At 42.3% G+C, this 27,261-nt stretch overlaps 1 protein-coding gene across 2 annotated transcripts in view; it reads left to right on the forward strand.

Moving 5' to 3' along the window:
• CENPN (centromere protein N) overlaps positions 1–27,261 on the forward strand; it is a 183,820-nt gene that overhangs the window by 53,145 nt on the left and 103,414 nt on the right. For both annotated transcript variants that reach the window (XM_069216905.1, XM_069216906.1), the window contains exons 5-6: positions 1,598–1,657; positions 15,347–15,420. In XM_069216905.1, the coding sequence (XP_069073006.1) occupies positions 1,598–1,657; positions 15,347–15,420 (134 nt within the window). The remainder of the gene's footprint in view (positions 1–1,597; positions 1,658–15,346; positions 15,421–27,261) is intronic.

Consider the following 27,261-nt stretch of genomic DNA (forward strand, 5'->3'; position numbering starts at 1 on the left):
AAAGTGTTTCTTCCCTGTAACTAAAGTTCTGCAATGACGGCGTATTGCATAGAATCGGAGAACCTTCCTTCCTTCTCATTAAGGCAGCATGCAGTGTATCCAATCTGTGCTCTAAAACGCTTTTTTTGGTGATAAGCTTAGGCCACATCAGTTCGCCAGCTGAGTCGGGACAACAAAATGGGATTGATTGGATGCAGAAGTGTAGTTTTGCTACTATTTTAATATTGTACAGAGGATTCCCAATCTAATAAAGAAGAATACTTCAGAAATATGCAGATCTGTGAAAGACACCCAGTCTGAGAATATTAGCTCAGAAAATAGTTTTTTTTTCTTTTCTGACTCAAGTCATGACATCTTCCAACTTTGACAAACTATAGCTTTAAGTGGCAACTGCACAACGTTGTTTCTGCATGAATCATGCCATCCTATTGTTGCCTTTAGTCCTTGCAAGCTTTATGATCTTTGGATCCATACAGTCTGTCAACCAAAGATATTCCTTATACTCTCCTTGAGGTCCTAAAAGAGGTATTGGTTTCATAACCGACCTAACCTAATTCTTGGTTTTAAGTAAGTACGGTTTGTTCCATGCTGCTAAAGGATAACTAAACATGTGACAAGAGAACATTGTTCTGCCTTAAACTGTAAACTAACCCAGTTAAATTACACCTTAAATTCTGAGTAATTTTTAACACATTAGCAAGCTGCAAATTGGCATCCAAAACTGTTAGAGAAGCAAGCTAGATTCTAGTTGAGGGGCAAAGGGGTGGGGCAAACAAAGGTTGCCAGTTTCATTTCTATTTATTGCTAATATTCAGAGCATTGTTGACTTTTTGCAGTCTTTATTGTGATGTGAATTTTATATTTTGGAAGACCAGGCTGCACATTGCTGGTGGCACCTAGTCTTAAAAAATGCTTTTGCTCATATTTTTCATTTTCTTTTCTTTACTGAGCCATGTCTGGTCGGTGGATTGAAAAAAATGGCACCCACTGCATTTCATAGGCACGCTTATGGGTGGTGTTATTATATACCTTTTTTTAATTTTATTTTATTTTTTTGTCCTGCTACCCATCATTGGCAACAATGTTTTTTGATGATGAAGTACAGAATTGCCAAACTGCATTGAATAAGCCAATAGGTCTTAAAGGCTATGCCTTTTGACGTTGCCGGCTCTCGGTCTGTAATGTGGCAGGGAAAATAACTAGGGGAAGACCCTGTCAGCCCAGCTAATATTTTCACATAGAAAACTTTCATCAGTAGGGCTGTGAACATTCATTCTGTCTAGGTTAGGCCCTGGTCTGAACAGGCACCGATCTGTGCAACCGTCGTCTTACAAGGAGGCAGGGGTGGCATTTTCATGGTCATGGACCATATATAGTACATTACTCTTAGTAGATTTCATCCTTCTACTTCCCATCTTGTGAATGTGTATTTTGCCCCGCACAACCTCAGTTGGAATGGGTCCATGAAGATAAAGTTGGTCTGCTATTAAAAGTTATTGCATTAAACTGTTGCCTCATTAGTATTTCAGTTCTAATCCCTGGTTAAGTAAAAATGTATTGATACTTAACTTTGTATTCCATTGTTTTTACTCCACAGTTCATCACCTACAATGTAACAAGAAACATTGGTATGTTTATCAGATGTCCAAAGCTCCAGGTAGGTTGGAACAAGCTCATGAAATTGATGGTATTTTATAAGTGTCCATTCATAAAATGTTTAAAACGCTATTCATAGCTGTTGACAAAGTAAATTAGACACTCAATGAGATCGTTTGTTTGTTTTCAAATTAATTGATTTCTTCATTGTGTATTGGTGTGCCAGGACTTGAATGTTGTCCATGAATTGTGGTAAGATAATTTAATATACTCAAATACTCTAACCCATCGTCCTTCCCAACTTTTTGTCATTCCATACGCCACAGGCATGACAGAAAAAAAGTTCTCCAAAAATATTTTGACAGTTTAAAACCATTATGTGTCTTGATTCAAGTGTCCCTACTCACATAGTGATTGTCCCCTCACCCATACATTACTAAACATTCCTATGTGGTATGTTTTTCACTCCTCTGCTGGACAGATGGGTGGGCCTTTTCCTGAAGCTGTACTTCTTTTGGCCTTTGTCTCAGGTTTATATGTTGTACCTTCCTGGGTGTGTGACTTAAAGTTAATGTTTCCATCCCAATGGAATTGCTAAAACAAAAAAAAAGCCTTGCTCTTTGTGTGTGGTAATGAAGACTGGCTTCAGGCAATGCATGTGGTGCACTGGTTACGTCAACAGCTGACCTTTTGAAAAGCTTCTGTTCCTTGGTTTTGTTATTTTTGTATGCAGTGGTTTACTTTCTTTTCTGTGACTATCTAGCCATGATAAGTTTGAACCTCTATTTATAGCTGATATTTACTGCAGAATATAATTGACTTTGCATCAGGATGCCATGCCTTGTGTTTGGTAAGTTTGTTTTGTAAAGTGGAACGATACCTAGTTGGGCATCACCTATTCACTTGTATGTCTCTTTTTTTCGGAAAGAACCTAGTAGTAGAAACTGTTGTTCCTAGGTTACCATGCGCCCTTTCAAAAACTGAAAAGGTAATTGCTACCACATTCCTTCCTACAAATAAGACAAATAGGCTCAGTGCACCCTGGCTTTTATCAGGTTCACGGATCTGAATACCCCAGTGTTAGAAATGGGGTTTCTGGTTGTGGGAATCTGCACCCCATACAAACAGGAACCACCACTATACCCGGGGCAAGTTAGAAACACACATTAAATTAACCTGTGCTCGCCCTCTGGTAGTTTGGTGCAGAGCAGGCAGGCTTAACTTAAGAGGCAATGTGTAAAGTTTTTGTGCAACAACACACAATAACAACAATGGGAACATCACAAAGAGACCCCACACAGGTTTAGGAAAATAGATGATGATTATCTGTTTAAAATAAGACCAACATGACAAAAATCCAATTGGTAGATCATGAGATATTAATTTAAGAGAATCAATACATAAACAGTGCTTTTAGCGATCAGTGTGTTTCTCCTTAGTCCAGGGAGTCAAGGAATCAATGAAGCAAGTGCGCTTCTCTTATGAGGGTTACAGCCCCACCGGGGAATTTGTGAGCAGCCCAGGAGAAGAGTAAATACCAAGAGGCATCAAACATAGTCACATAGTAATAATGTATTAGACATTTAGAAAATCCATGATGTAGGTCAAATCAGGTTTGCCGGTGAGCAGGCAAATACATATAAGAACAAACAAACCGATAAGTCAAAATGCAGGTGATACACATGTGACATATAACAAGCACACACATATAGGTCCCATCATCCACATAAGTAAGTGTAAATAACCACTATTGCTGTTTATCTGGAATGTAAAAATGCAGTAAAATCCTACATAATCGGTAGAGCCTGCCCAATTTGAGTAAGTAAATGGTCCCTTGAGTGATGGCAGAGACCGTGCTCGCTGCAGATTGAATCTAGTGGGGAAAAGTACATTAAGGAAGAACTATTCAAAGTACTCACGGCATCCAGCACGCTAGGCAGTCTCAGCACCGAAAATGTCAGCCAAAAGCTAGAGTCCCACGGATCCTGAATGGGGAATACCAAAACACCCAAAACAATGTTGAAACCCTCGACGTAGACACCAGCACGAATGGGATCGATAGAGGGCACAAAATCCACGATGTCAACAGAATCGTCAACGCCGAAAAAAAGACCTTCACTGACACTCGACGCTGGGAAGATGGCACAGGAGATCAAAAAGAGAGAAGACTGGAGCCAAAATGGTGACCCACCTACAAAGAAAACGAGAATTCACTGACTCCTAAAGGCAATTTGAATCTCGACTACTCCTTTGATGACCTTCGACGACTATCAAGCTGCCTTAGAAGCTTCCACAACACCAGAGCCACAGAGGAGGAAGAACCCAAGGAGGAGTTCGGTGACAGAGGAGACAGAAGGAGCAGAAAGATTTGACAAACAGTCATGGGTCGAGATGGATACAGATTCCTCCAAGTAAGGGGTAGACATCTACCCTTCAAGGCCATCAGCCCCTGATGACCTCTTCATGTACAATAGTTTTTATGAAGAGGGCTGCTGACACCTATTGCATATTGCTGGAGGAGGAAACTCACAAGGGAATCTTGTACTTACCAGTGCTGCTCAGCATCTTAGACCAGGGGAAGGAGACATTCAGAGAACCTGCAGCTGCAAAGGCAGTTACACCAAGAGTTGAGAAAAAATACAGTCCCTCAACACAAGACCCAAAATATATAGAGGGGAATGCACCAGAAGACTCTATAATAGTCTTGACTGCAAGAAGGCATACAACTCACCCATATCAACTGGGCCCCGCCCAGAGAAGAACAAATGCTTCGATACTGTTGGAAGGAAGGTTGAGAGGGAGGCTGCTATGCAGTGGCATATTGCTAACTCCAAAGCACTCCTAAATCAATACGGCCATCAGCAGTGGGATGAAATGGGGTCCCTCACGTAGCACCTTCTTGAAGAATACGAGAAGAGGCCCAAGGTACTCGTGCAGGAGGGGTGTAATATTTGCCTGATGTCAGCCCTGGATGCAGGTAGATGTGTACCAGCACCACATTAAAGGGGGCATGCCTGGTTAAGGGAGTCAGGATTTAAAGCAAAGGTACAGGCATCTATTAACATGCCATTCAGGGGAAACACCCTGTTTGGCCAAACAGTTGCTGAGTCCTTACAACAAATTTTTAAAAAACTATAACGATACAGCCAGTGCTTTAAATGGGCCGGTACTCTCCGGTACGGAGTACCGGCACTTTTTTATTTTGAGATGGAGAGTACCGGCATATCTCAAGAAAAACGTAATACTTTTAATTGGAGAGTACCGGCACTTCTCAGAAACAAGCAGGTACTCTGGTACAGAGTACCTGCACTTCTATTTTTCCATTTAAAGCACTGGATACAGCCAAAGACAAGGGAGCTCTACGCTCAGAAGGGGAGGCAGGAGAACGCGAAGGTCAACAGGTAGAACACAGTTTCCACAGTGCCAGCAATAGGCTCCAGGCACCTCCCTTCAGGACACTCAACAATAGGCCTGCCAACAAATGCAACATCCTCCCACACAGCCCTTTGGGGCGAGAGGAAGAGGTCAAACCCCACAAGGGGGAGCAATATCAAGTAAGCTTCTCGCCACTCAAATCAGACCCCAGATATCATCAGTGAGAGCCATAATAAGACACTTCCCATGAGTGGGAAGAAAGAACACCAGACAAGTGGATCGTAAACACGATAATGCATAGAATTACCTAAGAAACTGCCTCCAAAACCACTAAAACAAAAGGTCTTTTGAGGAGAAGAACTCACACAATTAAGGAAAAGGGTGAAAGAACTGTTAAAGGACGCTATCAAGACTGACCCCCAAGGAAAAGAAGCAAGATAAACTAATTACGTTTCTTTCTGGTTCTAAAAACAAACCTAACTTTGAGACCAATCCTAGACCTCAGGTCCCTAAACAAATTAATTCACACAAAATTTTAAAACGGTAAAACACTTCAATGAGTCATTCAGCTCCTAAAACCAGGAGACTACATGGCCACCCTAGACCTCAAGGATTGCCTACCTTGCACAAACCTTTGAATCAAAAACACAGGAAGTATCTCAGATTTGTATTAGACTGAGTGCATTACAGATTCAGTGCTACCATTCAGCATTATGTCAGCACCACTTGTCTTTACAAAGTGCCATGCTGCAGTAGCAGCCTACCTAAGAGGGGAAGGTATACATGTATACCCCTAGCTTGATGACTGGCTAGAAAAAGCAGAGACCCCATGCAGTTTCCTATGGGGATTTTTTGACAGATCTACTGCCCGAACTGGTGAACAGAATTGCACCAAATTTTTAGGAAAGCTAGATCTTGGTTCAGAAAGTTATTTTTAGGTCAAGCATAGCAGCGCACAAGCGTTGCTCTTTTCGGCATGTTGCAATCTATTCTGTGGGCTTCAACCACGCCCATCTCACTCCCACCACTTTCATTTGATCCTGACCATGTCTTTCAAAAATCCTTTGATTTAGTTGGTAAATGCTCTACGTTTGTCCCTCCTAGAGGCTGTTTTGTTGCAGACTAACCCGGTTATATGGATTAATGCACGATCGGCCACATACTTTAGTGTGGGCGCACTACTTTTTTTCTTTGGTCCCTTGGCTTTGAGGAGCCATGAATTATCATTGTGGTGTTCGCGCACGAAGGAGTTGGCTTTCCCAAATGTTCTTGCTCTGGTGCAGGTGCCAGTACAAAGGGTACAACACAAGATCAGACACATCGTTGAGCTCATCCATTTTTCTTTTGTCTAGCGTGTAAAATGCGCATATCGTGGGCATAGCCACATGTGCGGGCTAGAGGTGCTGACATTGCATACTCCCTTATGCGTACCTTAGGATACTGTCACTTTTTATTAAATAGTTGTTTTCTTTCTTGACCCACTCCCTCCCCGTATGATGCATCTGCGTTGTAACTTTTGCATTTGCAAGGACATCCATTGTATTGACTTCTTTCTCCTCTTGTTCATCAACTCCTCACACCCTGGACTTTACCTTGTCCTGCCCTCTTACCATCTTTGCTTAAAGTCTCTTATCTTTCCACAGTAAGGTACAAGACAATATTACAGTTTATGTCCTATTTTAAGAGAGATTGCTTTGCTGTCATTCCAGAAGCGCCTTCACATAATTTACTCACCGCACAAGGCGGGTACACTCCAGACACTCGCTGTATTTGTACTTTTCTTCCTCACAGCACTGGCGAGAACAGCAGCAGGCTTAACAAAAGTTTCAGCATTATCAGTACAGCCTTTCCTCCTCCTTCAGCATACACCTAATTCATTTTTATGAGACGTTCACATCATGTTAGTTTAATGGTAAATAACCACACAGTAGGCAAATGATTGGCATTCTGAATACATTTTGCGTGGTGTCTAATGATGTGCAATATTTTAACAAGCAGTTCTCTCTACTGCTTGTTGAAAAGGGCGGTTTCCTCTCAACGTGGCAGAAAACCCTAGTGAAGGGCTGCTTTTTTTTTTTTACACCAGTCGCAGGGAAAGACAACAACGAAGCCCCTGATCTTGAGTGCTCATCCCAGCACTCTCCCAACTCATCACTGTAATACCTGTAGTAGGTGTGACTGTGCTCGGACACCCATTTATTTCTCTAATCCCCATCTGTTCAGGGTTTGTAGGATCATGGTATGACCCCTAGTATGAGCACAGGTGCGCCACTCCTGATGTTCTGGTGAGGGCGGTCGAAATTATTGTGACATGGGGGAATTTACCACATTGTGTAATCGAAACACATGAGCTCCTGGGCCAGACGTGGTGGGTTTTTATTTTTTGTCTTTTTTTTTTTTTTGCCTCTTGGCTTCGAGGGACCGTAAATATTCATTGGTGGTGTTTGGGCATGAAGGAGTTGGCTTTCCCAAAGTCACACACTCCAGAGCGGGTGCCTTTACAAAGGGTACAATCACAATATCCGGCATATCCTTGGCTGATCTGTGTGTTTTTTTTTTTTTTTGTTTTTTTTTTGTCTTGCGCATAAAACATGCATGTCGCGGGCATTGCTACATGTATGGACCAGTTTCACATGCCATGGCGGGGCATCTACTAGAGGCAAGGCTCTTTCACTTGCACCATTAACCTTTGTAGTAGCCCGTTGCCCTTCGCACTAGTTGGCTCTTCACGTCTTACTCGCCTGGGCAGTAGCTTGTTATCGCAATCAATTCCCCGGCCCCTAGCCTCTCTTTTATAGTCCCCCTTTAATGCTCCTTCGGACATGTGTGTCCATACATAGTCTGCTATTCCCTCTGCTGTGTTTGCCAGACACATTCACTCTGACATATGCAGCCTTTGAGTATTGTATGTCTGTATATTGTGTCCCAATATGTCGACCTACAAAAATATCATCACCATCACATCGACTTCCATACTATTGTCAAGGTAAGCATGCCTGGTTAAGTATAGCATTACTATGAGGGTTCAGTGGTAGAAACTGGCCTATTTTGTTATGCCATGTCCTCTCCTGGCTAACATTTGAATGGTCATATCAGTTCCAATGTTTGCATCAGTGGAGATACACTGAGAGGGGTTTATTAAGAAGATTCTGGATTTAATTCATGTGTTTTATACGTAGGACACACCTACCAGGAGTAGTGACCACTTTTGTCTAATAGAACACTCTTACTACAATATTCTCCACATTTCATCCCGCAGGACAGTGACACCACAACACAAGAATAGCAGACATTGGACAGCAAAAGTCAGGACGTAATACCATCAGTTACTGTTATGCGTGTTGTGTGTGTTTGAAAGTGAATATATTGTCCTTTATATTATTCTTGTGGTCATGCACTTTTCAGTTTGAGTCTTACATGATTGTTTCCAAATACTCTTCAGTTGTACTTAGTATATTTTGTGTTATTACAAGTTTGTGCTTATAAGGTTCCAGTAGTTGCTGCCTTGTATCTGCAAGTGCCACTGTGAGGATAGAAATCTCATTTTTAATGCAGGTGTACAAGTGGTTTACATATCTGTCTATTGGTGTTTTGTGGTGTTTTGCGTTGTTTTGCTGTGTTTGATGATTAGTGATGTATCAGTATACAATCATCCTGGCGAATGTTTATTGTGTTAAATGCTGAACTGGCGCTCTTTGCTGTGTTTGGTCTGTCGCTCATTCAGTTCTTTTTTTCTGTTTCTTGTTTTGCCATTTTTATGGTTGCTGTATTGCTGGCCTCAAGTTGACCATTTTGATTGGCTCCACAATCCTCAAGGAAGCTGTTGAGTGTGTTCTTTGCTCTTACTTTTTTGTTTGAGGGTGCCAGATAAGTGATATTCAGACCCTAAGTCGTGCACTACTTAGTAGCTTGTACGGCATATTTCCATAACAGAGTAGTCAAAGGTGTACTTTTTGTAGATTCTTTTGTAGATCTGTGTCATACTCTTGTGGGCTGGGCCTGTAAGTCATGCACCACAGGGTAGTGTTGTGTTGGTAAGGGCAGCAAAGGTTTGCACATCCTATTTTCACTTGTGCTTGGGCGTGTGATTTTTAGGTCAAGCCAATTTGTGTGGCAAGAAACGTCCAGTTATACATTTACAACACCAGTAGCTCTAACTCAAGAAAATGCAAGACCTATTGCATTGTAAATGCTTATTGTAATTTGGTGTACATCTGTTTAGCAGTTTTGGAGTTAATAAAGAAAAGTTGTTTATGTGTATCTAGATATGTGGATCCACTGCTGTGGATCCGTGCACTAACAGCTGGCCTTAACCTGACAGGCAAGTTATTGCTGCCATGTTGTGTTATGTTGTGAGGGTGGGGGTGGGGGGGGGGTCTAAAAAAAAACAAACTGTTACCTAAAACATTAGTGGGGTCCTACAAAAAATTATAGAAGGAGTAAGGGTAGAGGTACCCCAGCCACATGGGACTGATGGAGGGGCCTGTGTGGGACCCCTCATGGCAGGAACTTGCCCAAAATTGTTCATTCCCCCTGTATGAATCCTCAACCGATCCAGACCCCAATTAAAAAATAAAAAATACACCTACACAACTAACAGAACCACTCACACACACATTCACACCACCACACCCGTTCATAGACCCATACAGCCACTCACAGACCCACAAAACCATTACCACACCCAGTCACAGACCCACACAACCACTCCCACCCACTTGCACACCGGTACAGCCACTCACACATCCACTCACAGACCCATGTAGCCACTCATACACCCACTCACTCTCCCACAGACCCACAAAACCACACCCAGGGCCTTCGACCAACCCCTAGTTATGCATGGCCAAAGGCCGTCCATGGCAGCAGTTGGATTCATTTATGGTAATTAAATATTATTTTATGTTGAAGCCCTAAAAATTCACTGAAAAAAACCCAAAGGTTACAGGGACATTATAGTTAGGAAATAGAATTAATAAAACATTCAAAATAACTAAAAAGCAAAAGGTTACAGCAATGTTATAATTAGTTTCAGATTTTACACACACAAACCAATAGAAATTCAGCAGTTATAGTTAAGAAACTGTAACTCATGCCTTAAGGTAACTATAACTTACACCCTCGCCATACATTGCTAATTATCCCACCGATTACATCTGTCATGACCTCTTCTTTGACAACATTGATAATGTCACTGCAACATTTACAATAAAATTATTGATGAGAAAACCGCATGGCGAGTTACAGTTTCATGAGAAGTATAACTATAACTGCTGAATTCCTATGGTTTTTGTGTGTGTAAAATCTAACCTAACTATAACGTCCCCGTAACCTTTGTGTTTTTTTTTCTTTCAGTGTGTGTGTGTATATTATTCAATGATCCTGGCTTGATAAAGCTAAAAAAAGATTCTGTCAAGAATCGTAATGCAAACTTTCTACCACTATGGTTCTTCTGTCGTGGTAAACACCACCAAAATACTTCCCTTCAGTGGTAATCTGTGATACTTCATCTAAAATACCTATCTGTAGACTTTAATATGGAGAAATAACAATGTTAACATTCCATCCTTTAAATACCTATCTGTGGGCTCTAATAAAGATTAATAACAATCTACCCTTAAATGTCTATTGTCTTTAACATAAGCTTTTCACAATCAATATGTCCGGCATAATGCCTTTATCGTAATGTTTCAGTATAAACAATCAGGTGTATAACCTTTATCATTGGCTTGACACTATCACCAACTTCATAAGCTTTCTCACAAGGCAGTCATCAGGTATGCTGTGGTAAAATTACAATTATGTACCACGTCACTTGTCAAAACAATACAAAATCCCTACTAAAGGAGCCTAATAAGGGTTACCATTAAAACATTAGTGGTGCAATTGACAAAGGCAGAATGAAAAGTGAATTATTTGGTATCCTATGTCTGGTAACCAGACACAGCTTTTTTCTACCAGACATCTGTCTCTGAGGTTTCAGTGGGTACAGGAACTTCATCACATTTGGTTTTGGTGTTGGATGTGGGAGGATACTGCAGTTACCATAGTACACGCCCAGAACTCCGAGCCCAAGCTTAGTGGGAAAATTAGACTTCAGCTGTCTTGAAAATGCCCAAAGTTGATACAGTTAGATCCAGGACCTTTACTGCATTGGTTATGGCATCCCCAAGGACCATTCCACCCACTAGCATGTGCCAGGTATAAATGTGGCATCCCAGGCGCCTATTTCAGAAAACTCCTAGACCTATGGAAGATCAGAAGGGGACTGAATCTGCTCGCTGAGATCTGCCTAGACGACTGGACCTGCTCGTCCTCTTGTATCCAGCGTAAAGATGTGGACTCTAAGGGTCATACGACTGACCTGTTAAAACTACATGAACAAGGCAAGCTACAAAAGATCTTTTCCTGCAACTTCCCAGCTAATCAGTTGCAACAGGCCTGGGACTGGACCTTCCTGTTGGCCTCTGCCTAACACCAGGTGAGTCCTTAAGTGCCTCCTTTTGAGGTCCTGGGTAGCTTTGGAAGTGTACTTCTGTGGAGGATTGGGACATAAAGGACTAAGGTCTGAAGGTAAAAGTTTTGACTAGGGCATACCTGGTTAGTGTACCCAACCCTCGTGCCATCGTGGTTAGCGTCAAATTGCATCTAGGTCCTGTTGTACCACAACCATTTACACGGTCCTTCTCGGTTCTATTCCTACTTATTAAAATTTATATCTCCAGTTCCCCTTATTGGATTTTTGTCATTTTTGGTATCATTTTGTTTATTTAATTTTACTCTTATTTACTAAATTCGTTTTGAGATTTTTAATGTTTTGCATCTCTAAGTTAAGCTTGTTTGCTCTGTGCCGTAGCTACTAGAGGGCTGAGGTCTGGTAAGTTTAGTGCCTTTGAGGGTTCACCCTGACACAGATTGTGGTTATTACTTGAGGTGTATATGTCCCCCTCATCTAATAACCCATTATTTGTTGACCCATTACACTTGTGCTTTATGGAACATGGTCCGATCTTGCTGGTAGTTCCGGAAGGCCACCTTAGCTCAGATGAAATATGATGAGTAAGACACAGCTAAATATGTTATCCGCGCAGGGTTAGATACCACTGATTTCCTGGGCAAGGCAACTGGTTCCAGTGTGGTTCATTGTCAATACGCCTGGATGGAGGTCCACTGGAGACTCTGGCGATGTGCAAGCTTTGCCGATTGATATCCCTATAGATTTGCCCTGCCTCTTTGGCAAACTCCGTTTTGGAACGCTTGAAAGATAACAGAGCTACCTTGCATTTTCTGAGATTGTTGACTTCTAAATAACAATTCCTGCACCACTTTCCGAAGTTTGGAGGCTACATCAGAGGGCCAGCATATAGCCCAAAACAGTCTTTGCAGCCAGTAATGCTGTAGACAGCACAATCCTTTCAGGACATCGAATGTGGGACCAACAGACTACCTAAGAGACCGCAAGTTACAATATTCCAACATTACTTTCCCTGTTACTTCAGCCAGCAAGCCACTTTTCTTGCCCTCAATCTCATGCCCTCCCAGGGAGAGTCGGGATCCCACATTGCCTCCCAGATTTTAGATTCTTTGCATTCAGCTGATGTGTCTTGCAAATTATTCAAAACAGCAGTGGCCTACTTTTTTTTCTCTCTGCCCAGTATATTTCCCACACCAGAACCAATAACAGAGGAACATCTGTCCATCCTCCTGCACCTGTTGCCCTCAAAAGTGATGATTTTGTTCACTCCCATCTTTGAAGGTCAGGAATCATTGTATTTTTGTACCTAGAATACTAGCTGCTGAAACTGGGCTTGCCGCAGTCATTCATGGACATGTCGAGATGATTATGGAGCTCTTGACTTGTTCCGTTTGACTATACATGAACAACTCTTTCCATCTCAGGCTTTCCCTCCACAGCCCTGTGTTCAGAACGTTCAGGCTATGATCCTGATGTTTCATGCTCGCTCCTCGATCCAGGTGTAGAGGGTTCTAAGGGTTCTTGGCCTCTCTACCTCATGCGTCCTCTTTGCACCATTCCAATTGGCTCATGCTAGCCCTGCAGTGAAACCTGACGTCACAGCGGACTCATCACCTAGGCAACCTGTCAACACCATCCAGATCCTGGAAGAGACAGCTCTATATCTGCAGCAATGGTTAACAGACTTCAGGCTGTCCTATGACGGACCACTCTTTCTCTAGCCAAAGCAGTCAGTGATGATGGATGCATAGTTGCTGGGTTATTGAGGGCTCACCTGGGGGAGTGGGAGGGGAGGTGGAGATTAAAGGACTCCAGTCTCCATTAGAGCACCAGCTCCAGATTAGGTTTAACGAGCTTTGGGCCATTCACCTGGCTTTGAAGGCCTTTCTTCCATCCATCCATCCATCGGAAGCAGGTCCTAATTGGCACCACCACCATTAGCTATTACATGAAACAGGGCAGTTTGGGTGTCATGGGTTCTGTGCAAAGAGGCTTTGCTCCGAGGTGGCCCAAGGCGTCGTTACCAGGTTAGAAAACACCAACTAGATCTTTCTGCCATTGTTTAGAATGTGCAGTGTCAACAGTTTGGAAAGGATCAAAACTCCCAATACTCACTTGTGCAACTCCCGCTCTTGCCCCGAGTTCTGAAAAAAAATTAAGAACGACTGGGCCCAGGTCATCCTTGTGGCACTGGATTCGGCCACAAAAAATTGGTGTTCTGTAACAAGAATGAGAATCTGTTCTGTGATCAGTTCGCCACTTCGGGAGTCCGCATGTCTCAGCAACAGAGATTAAGTGCTGCCAATTGACTGTATTTCATTTGCCACCTGATCCTGTGGATATTATGCCCGCTGCCAGCCGTCCCTCCACTAAATCCAGTGATTTCTGTGACTCAAACTTGTGGCCTGGGGCAGGGTCTGAAACACAGACCCATTACAGACAAAGAAATTGGATGTTCTTTTATTTGTAGTCTTTTGCCCAGCAAGGTCTTACAGTGGGCATTATAAAATATTATTTGCTGGGCTTTTCTACTTTCGTCAGACCGGCAGTCCTTTTATAATCACCTGTTGAGATGACTCATTAAAGGGTTGACATCCTCCAAAACCATTTGTAATGCCTCAGTAGGACCTTAACATGGTCTTGACATTACTTAATATCTACAGTCTTCCAGCTGATGTTTAGCTACTTGCTGGGCCTTCTGACCTGGAAGACTGTCTTCTTCATTGCAATTACTTCTGCTCATCACATGAGTGCACTGCAAGCACATTCGATGTAACTGCCCTACAGTACATTTTCCAGGAAAAACTGGTGCTGGGAACAGAGGAGACCTTCTTACCTAAATTTGATACCCCCCTTCCACGGTGGGCAGTTAATCACTCTACCATAGGTCTTATGGCATTCTTGCACCTAGAAGGTAGGAAGTGAGACTCCATCGTTGGACCCCAAAAGGGATTTTAATCATTTACATACCAAAGACCACTGAGTGGATTATGGGCTTTGTAGGGTTTTCCAGAGCACAGAAAGTGAAGGTTGTACAGAAGAGGACCTTCTTGAGGTGGATACTACTGGCAAAGAAGTATTCCCCTGCGACATGGACATCAATGCATATTTTCACAAAGCACTGTTGCCTTGACATTCAGGTCTGGCTTGGCTCTGCAAGACCTTTTCTTTGTGGCGGTCCTGCTTTTGTTTTTATTCTAAGGTGAGGAATTTGAAGTTGGAAGTATCCATCTGAAGAGCACGTTATTTTCTTTGTGTAACACTTTCTGGTGAATACTCAATCCAACTGCAGATTCCTCGCCACCCTTGCTCCTTTGTGTTATGTGGAGTGACCTCCTTTTTTTTATTTTTTTTATTTTTTATTACATGTAAATGTCCCAAGTTAATATTCAGCACCCTTTATCCAACAGTTGTTCATCCTCCCCGTCTGAGGGCACCGAAATTGAAATGATGGTAGTGCTTCATGTTGCTCCACTCCATCACTTGGTGTGTAGTCAACACAGAGCCACACAGCACCACCTTGCGGTGCACAAGAGCATTGCTGTGAAAAAAAAATGCTGGATCCAGTCTTCTGCCTGGAGAATATTCTCAAACGAGGAGTATTCACCAGGAAGAGTGTTACTGAAGGTAAGTAACTTTTTCTTTTGATTGCCCTCCTTATAGAGATGAGCCTTCCATAAGTGTACATTGGTGCAGAGCAATATTATTTTTTCACCTATATGTGCTTTGTCTTCTAGAATGATAATACCTCAACTGGAAGTTTAACGTTTAATTATAATGGATTGAGGGGCCTGGATATAATCACTGCACGTGCAGAGCTTTGTCCTATTCCTTGCATTGTTTGTCTGCAATTTGTTGAGTCGTCTTCTTTTTTGATTTGTTTTCTTTTTAATACTTTAGATGAGGAGGCTGAATTCTTTGACATGACTGACTTTAAACGTCAATTTAAAAAAAATCTGAAGTCTGTTGCAAATGTAAGAAGAATTACATTCTCCGTCTCAATTGGTAAATCCAGTTAGTGTGTTATAGCAAGATCTATGTTTGAATCCTAGGTGGTACAATGACTGTTGATTTGTTCTGCATTTTATTATCCTGCATTGATACATTTTCTATTTTCTTGATGTTTTTGCTTCTACATGAAAATTGCCTCTAGGTGATGGCAACCCTTGATGTGATTCCAGCTGTAGTTGCCTGCGTCACTCCGTCCCAGGTAGACGAGCATGAGGCATTTTAGTGACGGCTAGAAATGGGCCCTCTTTCAAATGTAGATGGTACATTTTGGAGCCCACACTGCAGAATCACCTTCACATATTTAGCCTTGTGAACATTACAGAGTGTGCTCTCCTTAAATTTCCATCCCTAGCCAGGTTATCATTCAAAGATTTGCATGGTATTTGTCGGAATTGTTAAACTCAAGCATCTAAAAATCTCGTTCAGGTTCCAAATGATGATCTTGTCTAGTAAGATAGCTGCTGTAGTTTGTGTGCAACCTCTGAAACATTATCAAAAATTGTCAGACCAACCAGTCATCTTACGTTGTATTCTGTAATTTTTACATTTTAGAGCTTGCACCTGCTGCAACATCTTGATAATTGCAAAGGCTGTGAATATAGATTTGTCTGTTTCCATTTCATATGGAAACTATTTTCACAACCTCATTGACCTGGTTATTGGAGAGACTTTCATGTCCAGCATGAAGCTTAAGTTTGCTTTTCGTTTTTGGAGTAATCTGTTCCTTGAAAATGGGGTGGAAGGGAGAAATCATCTTGTCCGTTTTATGAGTGTTAAGGCACCAAGGCTCAGTGCTGCAATCCTAAATGTATTTTAAATGTATTCATTAATGGTCATTTGGCGCTTGTCCAAGATTGAATATGTTCTAGACAAGCTGTCATGTTTGGAAGTTGTCCTCCATATCAGGCACATTAAATGCTCAAAATTAATGTGTGCTTCAGTGTTTTCGCCACCCCCAACATTTGGTCTGCTTTTAACATAGAAATGCAAATGTGGAACCACAAGGAAAGTAAATGCATTACAGTTTGGATGACCGTGCATGAGTTTTCTTTATGTAAATCTGTTTCAGTTAACAGTAGTTAATTCATGTATTTGTAGTAATCTGTTTTCCTTCTTTCCAATGACACCTTTGTACATTATATTGGAGATTCCATGTTGACTGTCCCTGGCACCTAGACCTTGCCTGGTCTGGTCTGGTGGGTGGGTGGGGGGTTGGGGGGAGGTGATGTGGTGTCCACACATCACTGATGGACATCCCATTTGATGTCTTTTGACTTTTGGCGACCAAACTAACCCCGCCCTGGAACATTTTAAAGAAAGCAGGGCCGCCACAGCATGTTCCTTGGGCCTTCTTGCTCCACCCAGACAGTTCCATAAGCAATTAAACCCCTTTGGGGCTACAGTGGGGTTTTCCAATACCATCAATGCAAGTCTCCCGGCCCTTTTGTGGAGGAGGCTTCCAAAGGCAGTGCCCAGGGCATCAGGGACGATGTGCACCACAGTCCCCAGTCTCATCAAAATCTGCAGCTGGGAAACCCTGTTAGTGTGTACTTTCCTGGGCACAGCCACCCTGTCAGTAGCAGGATACGATATTTCTTCTAAAAGTGATGACCCTTCACTTCAGAAAAGTGGATCCTCCAAATTGAACACAGTCTATCCAATTTCTTTCCACCTCATTATACCTTCCACCACTATCAGGGGAGCTTACTAAAACCACTGGTCAGACTTGAAGCAGAAAGTGCTGGCCCTTTTGGCCAAAGGGAACAGAGAGATGGTTCTGGCTTCGGAAGTAGGACCTAGGTCTTACTCCCTCTTCTTCCTGGTGCTGAAGAAGAATAGAGGCCTTCACCCTATTTTAGACCTCCGCCATCTCAACGCATTTTCAGTTTACAGTGCTCCCTCTCTAGTGCTCCTCATCTGTTCAATGAAGTGGTGGCAGTGGTTGCAGCACACCTTCAGATATTGGTGGTTCCCCTATTTTGATGGCCGACTGTTACTGTTAATGCATACTCACCCAAGAGAATTGTTGACCACCTCCAGACAACTGTGAACTTCCTAATACCGTTAGCATTCACTATCAACATGCCCAAGTCACACCTGACTCCATCACAAAAGCTCTTCCATCTGAGCCATTTTGGCAACAGTTTGGTTTCTTGCCTTTCCCCCCGGAGCAGAAAGTCCAGGATATTCAGGCATGATCTTAAAATTTCAGCCTTTATCCTGGATCTCCATGCAGGTGACCCTAAGTCTGCTGGGAGACGGTTGGTCTTCTCTATTGTGCTGTTGACTTAAGCCTGATGTCAAATGCTGACTCTTCAGTGAGACCTGAAGTCCCAGTGGCTGCAACATAAGCGGAACCTGTCTGATTTTATCCAGATTTTGGAGGAGACTGCTGAAGACCTACAGCAGCTGGATCGCAATTGGGTCACTGGCAGGCCCCCCGCCTTAAACCGCCCAAATCTGACAGTGGTGCCATCATGCATTTTAATTCACTTGGTGTCGAAGGCCTTACTGCCCACCAGAGGAAGGCTGCTGCTGGTGCCCACGGACAACACCAGCACCATGTGGTTCTGCAACAAGCAGGGCGTAATGGGGGGTCTTACGTTTTGTGCCAGAGGTTCTGCACTTACATAAGTGCCGAGAACAGATAATATAAGCAGTTTTGCACAGTGGAGTTCCCAAGAAGTGTCCTCTCTTCTCTCGTTCTGCCTAGAGTGGAGCTCGGGATTCCTGTATACCTTCCCACCACTGCCTCTCCTGCCCAGAGTTCTCAAGTTATCTGTACTGTGCACCAGAGTGGACGAGGAGCATGTGGTACCCAGAACTCTGGGCATTGAGTATCTGTCCTCCGATCAAGCTGCCACTTTGAAAGTATTTTCTGCCGCCACAGCAGCAGGGCAGGGGTCTGATCACACCCAAGACCACTGGGTAGACAGTTGGTTCTTTGTGGTTTTCTCCCAGGCAAAGATGGGGCAAGGCAGTGCAAAAACTAACCACGTCCTGGTGGACTGTTAGATGCATAAAGAACTGTTGCACAGTGACAAAGAAGCATCCTCCAGAAGGCTAATAGACTGTTTCCACCAGAGCTAAAGCTTCTATTTCTGTATGGTTACATGGGCTCCAGTACATATGTTCATAAAACCCTACTGCCTAGACAATACGATCTTTTGAGTGAAACATTTTGGTCATTTGATCCTGCAGGACTTTAGGTCTGAGCCAGTTCATAAACCCAGGACCTGGGGAGCTACTGCTATGGTGTCTGTTCACAAGGTGAGGTATCTGTGGTTAGTAGTATACATCAGGATAGCAAGTTACTTACCTCTAGTAACTCTTTCTAGTGCATACTCTAAACAGCAGATTTCCTTCCTCTTATGTGAACTGGACTCTTTTTTCCAACTGATGTCAGTGCACATGGGTGGCACTCCTATTCGTGTCTGCTTTTGACTTCTGGAGTGGAGTGACGTTGCTGCAGAGCTGCATGACACCACATACTGGTGCACAAGAGTTACTAAATTCAGTATGAAGCCTGGGGAATATTCATCTTGAGAATAATCCACAGATGTCAGACTGGGTCTAGAAACTTATAGAGCAGTACTCTTGCCGGTAGTTGACGTGGTATGGCTCCATGCTGAGGTTGTTCCACTCTTGAAGTAACAAGCAAAGCAGCATATAATCACCACCATGCGCCCTGACATCAGTTGCTTTAGTAGGGTGTCCATGCTCTGAAAGGCAAAGCTCAACTGCAGTTTTGGAACAGTGTGCAGATATCAAGATTAGGACCTTTTTAGATGGAAAATAGACCATTTCAAGTAAGGGTAGGGTCAGTGAGGAATTTGCAGTTACATAGAGTATCTACCAAAAATATCGTTATCAAAGATAAGTAACTTATTCTTCATAGACCATGGGGATTCCAGTAGCATGATACCTTTCTACACCGGGTCTGCTTCCCCGAGAAGGGAGCAGTTGTTGTAATTATGTCATGGGCTTCAACGGTGCATCCATTAGTGAGCTATGCAGCTAATTTTGAAAGAACTTCTACCTTCCATGGGGGGGTTAATTTTAACTCAGCTGGCTGTGTGTTTGGAATACCTGCAGGTAAGTCATTCCTCTTGTCAAGTCTTTACATAACTAGTGACTGCTCTTTTGCTTTGAAGTAGTAGGTGGATATAAGTGGTTTTATTACTCTGGAGTTTTTTCTGAAACGGAGTTGATTTTGTTATTGCATTTATGTGCTTCTGAGGTTCACAATTTTTTGATTATTTTTTGGGTATACTGCTGAATATTCCAAGAATCTCTGTCCAGGAGTGTACAGAAGTGGAGCTTTAAGAAGGGAAGTGAGTAGGATTTCTATCTATAGGTGAATGAGCTGGAGGTGGTGGAAGGACATCCATGATAAGTCTTTTTCCTGTGCCTGAAATGTCCTCCAAAATTGATCATGCAAAAGTGTGTACCATTTGCATAGAAATAACAAATATGTTTTATTGTTTTGGGAACATGGTGAGGGATTATATGTATACATAGACCGAAAGAGGATTGAGCGTAGAGGAACACCATGTCCTAATGCAGTGTAATCTTTGAGAAACTATTTAATATGAACTTTTTTTGAAAGATTTTTGAGGCAGGGTAAAAACCAGCTCAGTACAGTACCTTTAACCCCCTTTCTTTTACTGATTATATAGTGTACTGTGTTACAGTTAGCTGTCTCAAATAGGTTGAGAAGACCTGAGTCACCATTGTCCAAGATGTGTTTAGCACTATCAACTATTTGAAGGATTGTATTTTGTATGGTACTTCCTTCCCTGAACCTAGATCCGGTCATCGAATAGTTTGTTGTCCGTGATAAATTGTTGTAGGTGGCAGTGGAATGTTTCATTATTTTCAATAGGTATGGGTGGTTTGTTATTGGGCACAAGCTCATAGGATTCGCAGGGTCTGCTCCAGGTTTTTTTTTTTTTTTTTTTGCACCTTACAGTAGTGATGCGTGATCCGTTGAGTCCAATTAAGAGCCGTTTGTTTTTGCACCATAATATAGGAGAGTTTATCTTTTGTTTGTGTGAGAGTAAATTCAATATTACGAATGTTCTCTTTGAAGACTTTCGAAAACTCTTTGCACTTAACTTTTTTGTTGTTGATGTTCAGCAGAGGGAAGAGGTTTGGTGTGCCGTTTTAACAGGTTATATAGTTTGTTTGGGATGATTTCTTGCTTGGACAATTTAGGATCTTAGTGGTGAGACATTTGGCTAAAAAATATTGGTCATGAATGTTTTCCTCTCTATGCGAAGAGGAAACAGGTTTACTGGTGAGGGGTTACTGATGCCAAACTGTTTTCACTGAACTCAGCTTCTTCCTTTGTCCATTCAGCTCTTTGGAGAACCAAACTGCTTAGGCTTTGAGTTTTTATCTTTTTAATTTACGCTGAAAGGTCTCATCCACTGTACCTTACATATTAACTTATTAGTTCTCATTCAGATGGTTCTGATTGACATTTTTGGGGTCTTGTGTGCTGGAAGAGATAGTAGCTTCTAGAGAAAATGTGTCAATATGTTTAATGCCCTTAATCCATTTTTGGTCTTTTTGCTTGATTGTTCAATATTAGTTTATCAGAGTTGATGGACAGAGTTATCAAATGATAGCCGGAACAGTCTATCCGTTTAGGGGGTTCATCTATTAAGCTATACTCTTTAGCTGTCAGGAGGTCTGGGTTAGATCTATACATATGACTGTACGCACTCCTCAAATAAGTCAGCTGCTTAGATTTAAATAGAGACTTTAATGGGTCGCCAAAGAAGTTTTTGGGTCTTCTCAGTGGAGATTGAAGTCCCCAAGTATACTGTTTTTGGAGGATGATGGTGATTTCTTAAATCTGTTCAAAAAGTTGGTAAATGTTATTAATCTTGACTGAATGTACATGTTCAGTTGTGTGTTCTAATCCTGCGCATTGAAGTATGGTGTTGTTTTATTCATGGAGGTATTTCTTTTGGAATGATTTTCTTTAAATGATAGCCACCCCACCACTTATTTTATCTTCTTTCTTCATGCTTGATTAGGTAGCCACTCGAGACAAGCAGTTTTATTATAGCAGATTGTGAGATTATTTTTAATCGTGTCTCCGTCAGAGATATACTACTCAGGTCAAGATCTGTACTTTGTATGGTTGGTAGGGCATTGGTCCACCATAAAATGCACCTTGTGATGCCTAGTAAATCTACTGTATTTGCTTGACATTTCATATAACAGCAAGTTAATGTGCTCTTCTGAATGATTATTTGTTGCTCTGTTACATGGACTTTTATTTATGGAGATAAGGCAGATGTGACCATTGATACCTCTGATGTTGGTGCCACTTTTGGTAAGAGTGTTTACTAACTCATTGTTCCTCAGGAAATTATTTATTTCTGTGTGCAAGGATACAGCAGTTAATGCTTTACCGATCATTTCAAACTGGCCGCTGAGATGTTTTATCTCAGACTTAGTTGGTAAGTCCCCTTCCCTAGGGTGCTTAGTGGAACATTAAAGGAGGAGACGTCAGCGCCTGTATTGAGAAATATTTATTGGGGGGCCGGGAAGGTGTTTGGTTGAAATTTCCTTGCTAACTCTCAACTTAGATAATACAGGTTGAGAATTAGACAGGTGAAGCTTCATGATTGCTCGTAGGTGCATTAGGGGTTACTTTGCTGAGTATGAAAGTGTAAATCGGACCTGCTATCTGATGGCAGGAGTTTGGGCAATATGTTTTATTGTGATTGGGAATCTGGGGTGTAGGATGTAATTAATGAGCATCAGATCCAGAGGAAGACTTGGTTCATGATCCATCCCCTCATCGGATCTCCACTGAATAGATGAGGGAGCTCTAAGTCAGTAACTCATGTAATAAGTGGCGTTTGGGTTCTCTCATGATTTGAGTAAGGTAGCAAGTGCATTATTAAAGGCATTCAAGTAAGCATCTGAAGCTCTGATCAAGACAGCCCTTTTGGAAAGTGGATCTAACCTTCTCCATCTTTGAGAGCAGAGACAGCATTTTCACTTTTTGGCCATGAGGGGGTTTTGTAGTGTGATCTATGTGAAGAAGGTATTTGAAGTTCTTGAACCAACGAGAGGTGCTGTTACAGAAGAAATTAAGATCCACGTTCAGACATCAAGCCTTTGATAAGTGTCAGTGTGAGAAGAGGATGCTGACCATCTAATCCGCCCATATTTTTTGCTTTTTGATCACCTGTTTGTAGACCTTAGATTGTGGTGGAGCCTCATAACCTGGGACTCACCCACTGTAAACTTATGCCAAATGGACTCTCTTGTCTATCGCCAGTGTCCATCTTTTAAGATAAGGCTGTTGCTGCGCAGTAATGGCTAAGAGGCACTTGGCTGGTTACACGTGAACATGTTCACCTTTTGACCCGCATCAGAAATTGCTCTCCATGTCACTTGAGGGGAAAATGTCAGAGAAGAGGAGGACAGGTTGTTATAGGTACTGTTCCCAAAACTCTTCTAGCACCTACAACCCCTGTGCAATGACGTTTAGAATATGTACCCCCCATCTGGGTTTGTAGTTATTTATGAAGTTTCACCTCTAGGCACTGGAAAAGGACCGGGTGGAAACTTTTTATACGTATGGATGCTGTGACAGCTATCGACACTTCTCCAGCTCCCACTTCTTGGGCAAGTTTGAAGGTGCAGCCTCTCTTCAAAAGAATTCTTGTACCACATTCAGTTCTTGATGTGCGAGGAGAGCTAATACTAATCTCAGTTATGGGACTGATCTTCTGGTAAACAGATCAGTTCCCTAACCTCATCTTCAGAACAGTATCCTACTTTATACTTTAGTGCACCTGACCTGACATCAGTGCCAGACTCATCTGGCTCCCTCCAGTGCTCCTTTTGGCCCCAAGACGCGTAGCCCTACCTCCTCATGCAGCTTCTTGTCCAATGTAGATAGACCCAGCCTGTGATTCCTATGTCACTTTTCTGCATTGGCAGGCATTATTTTGCCACAGCAAGTCTGTCTGTTTTGATGTCAACACTGACAGTCTGTGGCCTCTGCTTTTTTTATTTTTATTTTTTATTTTTTTTAATGGCAGCAAACCTTAAGTCGTCTGCCTCACTTAGAGAGGGGAAGACCATAAGGTTCCCGTCAATGAAGCCCCCCATTGGCTCAGTTATCTGAAAGCTTCCTGTAACAGCACGACGCAGTAGGGACTCTCAGTCAGAGGACTGATTCTTCACCGCCCATCCTATTTAGGTTGGACAGTTTAATGTCCTTTTCTTCTGACAGTGAGGGACAGAAAAACCCAATACCAACTTGCACACTCAGAGAAAACTCACAGGGAGCTGGGGAAGGGAGGGGCATTAGGTTCATAAATATTATTATTATTTTTTCTTTTTTTTTGCGAATCTAAAAAAACGTTTGGTGGACAACTGTCAAAACTGACAGCTGTCTACCAAACTTTGTGTGTCTTGAAGGGGGACAACCATGACAGGCAGTTCCCTTCTAGGAACTGTAATGACACTGGATCAGCGATCCTGTCTAAATTTGACAGATGGCATTCCTTCAGGATGGTGAAGGTAATGTCCTTAGCCACCATTCCAGATGAAGTACCGCCCTTTAAACCTTAAACATGACCCTTATTTCTCAACGTAAGTCAAAGCTTTGTGGATTAATATTTTGCTTCATTCATTGTTTTCAATAAGTGTTCATTCTGAATATTTTGTTTTTCTGGAGGTAAATTGTATTTTTTGCTCTTTGCTTTCATGGCATTCTTCCCCTATGTATTTTAAACCTCTGAAGTTTGATTTCCGAACAAATAGTTACCTCCAGGTTGGTTCCTTGCAGAGGGAAATGTTATCTGTAGTGACTCCTGTGGGCAGTCATTAGTCACAAAAATGACATTTAAATGATTAAGATTTCCAAGTAGAAACTGTTAAGCCATCGTTGGTCTGTTCTTTTAATGTCTCTTTCCTGTAATGGGGCTAGAGCAGCAGAGAGGTCAGGGGAATTTCTCTTTACCCTCAACACTCCTTCATATTTCTCAAGGATTTCACACAAATTGTATACCGCTATGTAAATACTGAGGGTGCAGTGTGAACTTTCTCAGCATTGATGATCCTCAAAATTAAGGCTCCCCAATAAGATGCAGACACACCTCAGCATTTGCAAGATTTTCTGCTGTTCCCCATGCAGCAAGTGATTTAATGTTCTTATCTCCTAAACTGCCCTTTCTAGTGGTAGTTGTGCATTTCATGACTACATGAAACCCACCCATTGGTATTGGACAAACTTCATTGTGTTTAAAAGAGATTGACATTATTGCAGACATGTGAAGCCTTTGTACCGAACTTAATTAAAATATACTTGTAAAATAAATTGCTTCATAGGCAACTCGCCCATTGTTATCTTTTTTAGAAGTCAAAGTTTGTTAGTTGAAGGTTTTTGGGACTTTGCCCTTTTAAGTTTTAATCTACATGAAAGAAAGAGTTATTTTGAGAGCCAATGATTTATGCCTATTGCTTGAGGAAAAGAAGGAAAATTATTTTTAATGGTGCAACCATGGGGCTCATGCTGACATTGTAAGTATTCCAAGCTGAGTTAGCATATGTGGATAGCCATGCTGACAAACTGTTACAGGTAAAGATAAATTTTTTTGTCCTGTAAGGATAAAAGATGGATGTTCTAGGGTTTCCCAATCAACAAAAGAATCACCTTCAAGCTCCTCACACGGGCCTACAAGGCCCTCCACAACATCGGCCCAGCATACCTCATCCATCGCCTCGCCTTCCGAATGCCCACCAGACAACTCCGCTCCTCTTGGCCACCATCCCACGGATCCGCAAGACCACAGCCAGAGGAAGATCCTTCTCCTACCTCGCCACTAAAACCTGGAACTCCTTTACTTCATGTCAGGCAATCTCACTCTCTGCCTCAATTCCGGAAGGACCTCAAGGCCTGGCTCTACGACTGGACCAGCCATCCAGTGTCCCGACTAAGCCGCACAGCCCCCACGTTCTCTCAACCCCCTCCACCCTCCTCCCCCAGACCTTGAGACCTCTACGGATGTTCAGACGCGCTTAGTGGGTGGCAAACTTGAGGAACAGATGTCAGGCTGGCAGAGGAGTCACCTGGCTGGATGGCAGAAAAGGGAGGAGGGAGTTTGTCTCAGACAGGAGGGCTACTTTGTACATAAATGGAGTAATACATTCCTGCACTAGCAAAACTTGGTGAGGAACTACCCACTGTTCTCTGTCAGTGGCTTTATTGCTGTATTTTAGGGATGTTGCTGTATTCAAGGAGTTGTCAAACGCTCCTAATGTAATGCCTGTTTCAAGATGTCATGGGTTCCACTGGCATCTAGCAAAACAGGAGTATGAGCCTATATGCTATTGATATGAAACTATTGAAAATGTTCATTGATGATGAGGGTGGAACAGAGAGCAGAGGTTGTATCACTCTGTCTATTTCAAGAGGGTAAGACTTACTTCACATTTTTAATTATCCTAATATAGAAAAAAAAAGTAAATATAAATCTATTATATTCTTCTGTCATTTTTATTTCTGTCTTTCTATAGCACAGGAGGATAGGATGAGGTTATTCACGCTAGTTATGACCAGTTTAATGGCAGTTGCTATTCAATCTGCCTGCTTTAAATCCATAGGCTGTCTGAAGACTATGTAAGGGGAGCACAAATGGTTGTCTTCCCACAAAATAAAAACAATCTCATGTAGTATGTCAAATCAGAATTCCTTGTGCATTTGTTTAATGCATACCTCTGTGAGAGAGGCTCACCAGCAATTTCAAGGCATGGCCATTATTGAAACTGCTTAGGGGGTACTTTTCTTGGTGTCCATATAGTTTGTTGTATGGATGGTGGAATGTAGACAGTGTCATATAAGCACAGTAAATTCCCCAGGCACATGAAACTTGAGCCCATTTGTTGGTTCACCCGGCTGGTCCCCCAGTTCGCGCCTGCAGCCTGTTTCTATGGCCCCACTATCAACTGTGACCACCACCTGTGACTGACACCCGATGATCCAAGAACCTTCTGCACCAGGCCGCCCTGAGCTGAGAAGAAGAGGACCACTGGTGTCCTTCCTTCTCTGAGCATCGCAAGACCGGAGACCATTTGATGACTCACCCAAACCAGGCACCTAGTCATAACCTGCAGCCTCTTTTCATAGTGACCGATCTCCATTGGAACACATTGGGACCCCAATGCTGTTTTGCACTCTGCACCCGACCGCTCCTGTGTCGCTGAGGGTGTACTGCTGATGCTGCCTTGGACCTTGCCCACTACTCACCTTAATTCCTGGAGATTGGTATTGTAAGTCGCTGTAGTCTACCTGTTTGCAGAACTTGTTTTTCTTCCCATAGGATAACATTGCAGAACTCTTTTTCAAGTGAAAAGAATTCATATTTAAAAACTTAGTTGCCTGAATGATTTTTCTCTGATGCATAAACTTATACAAAGATACTTGCTATTTTTATAAATTGGTGTGGATCTCCTTCTTGAGTCGTGTCTCATTGTAGGAAGCTGGCTCTGTGTACACTAGATCAAAATGAGATTTAGTGTGCACAGAGTCCAGGGGTTCCCCAGGTTTAACAGGCTAAAGTAGGTACTACTAATGCTCTCTTTTGTGGTAGTGTAGTTGAGCAGTTAGGCTTATCAGAGGGTAGTACAAAGCATTTGTTGTACACACACAGACTATAAGGGAAGCACACACTCGATGACTAACTCCACACCAATGGTTTTTATATAACAAAAATATATTTTGTTTATTTCTAGACCCACAAGATTCAAGTTGCAGGAAAGTACAT

This window comes from Pleurodeles waltl, chromosome 12 (genome assembly GCF_031143425.1).
Source record: "Pleurodeles waltl isolate 20211129_DDA chromosome 12, aPleWal1.hap1.20221129, whole genome shotgun sequence".
In the NCBI taxonomy this organism is placed as follows: domain Eukaryota; kingdom Metazoa; phylum Chordata; class Amphibia; order Caudata; family Salamandridae; genus Pleurodeles; species Pleurodeles waltl.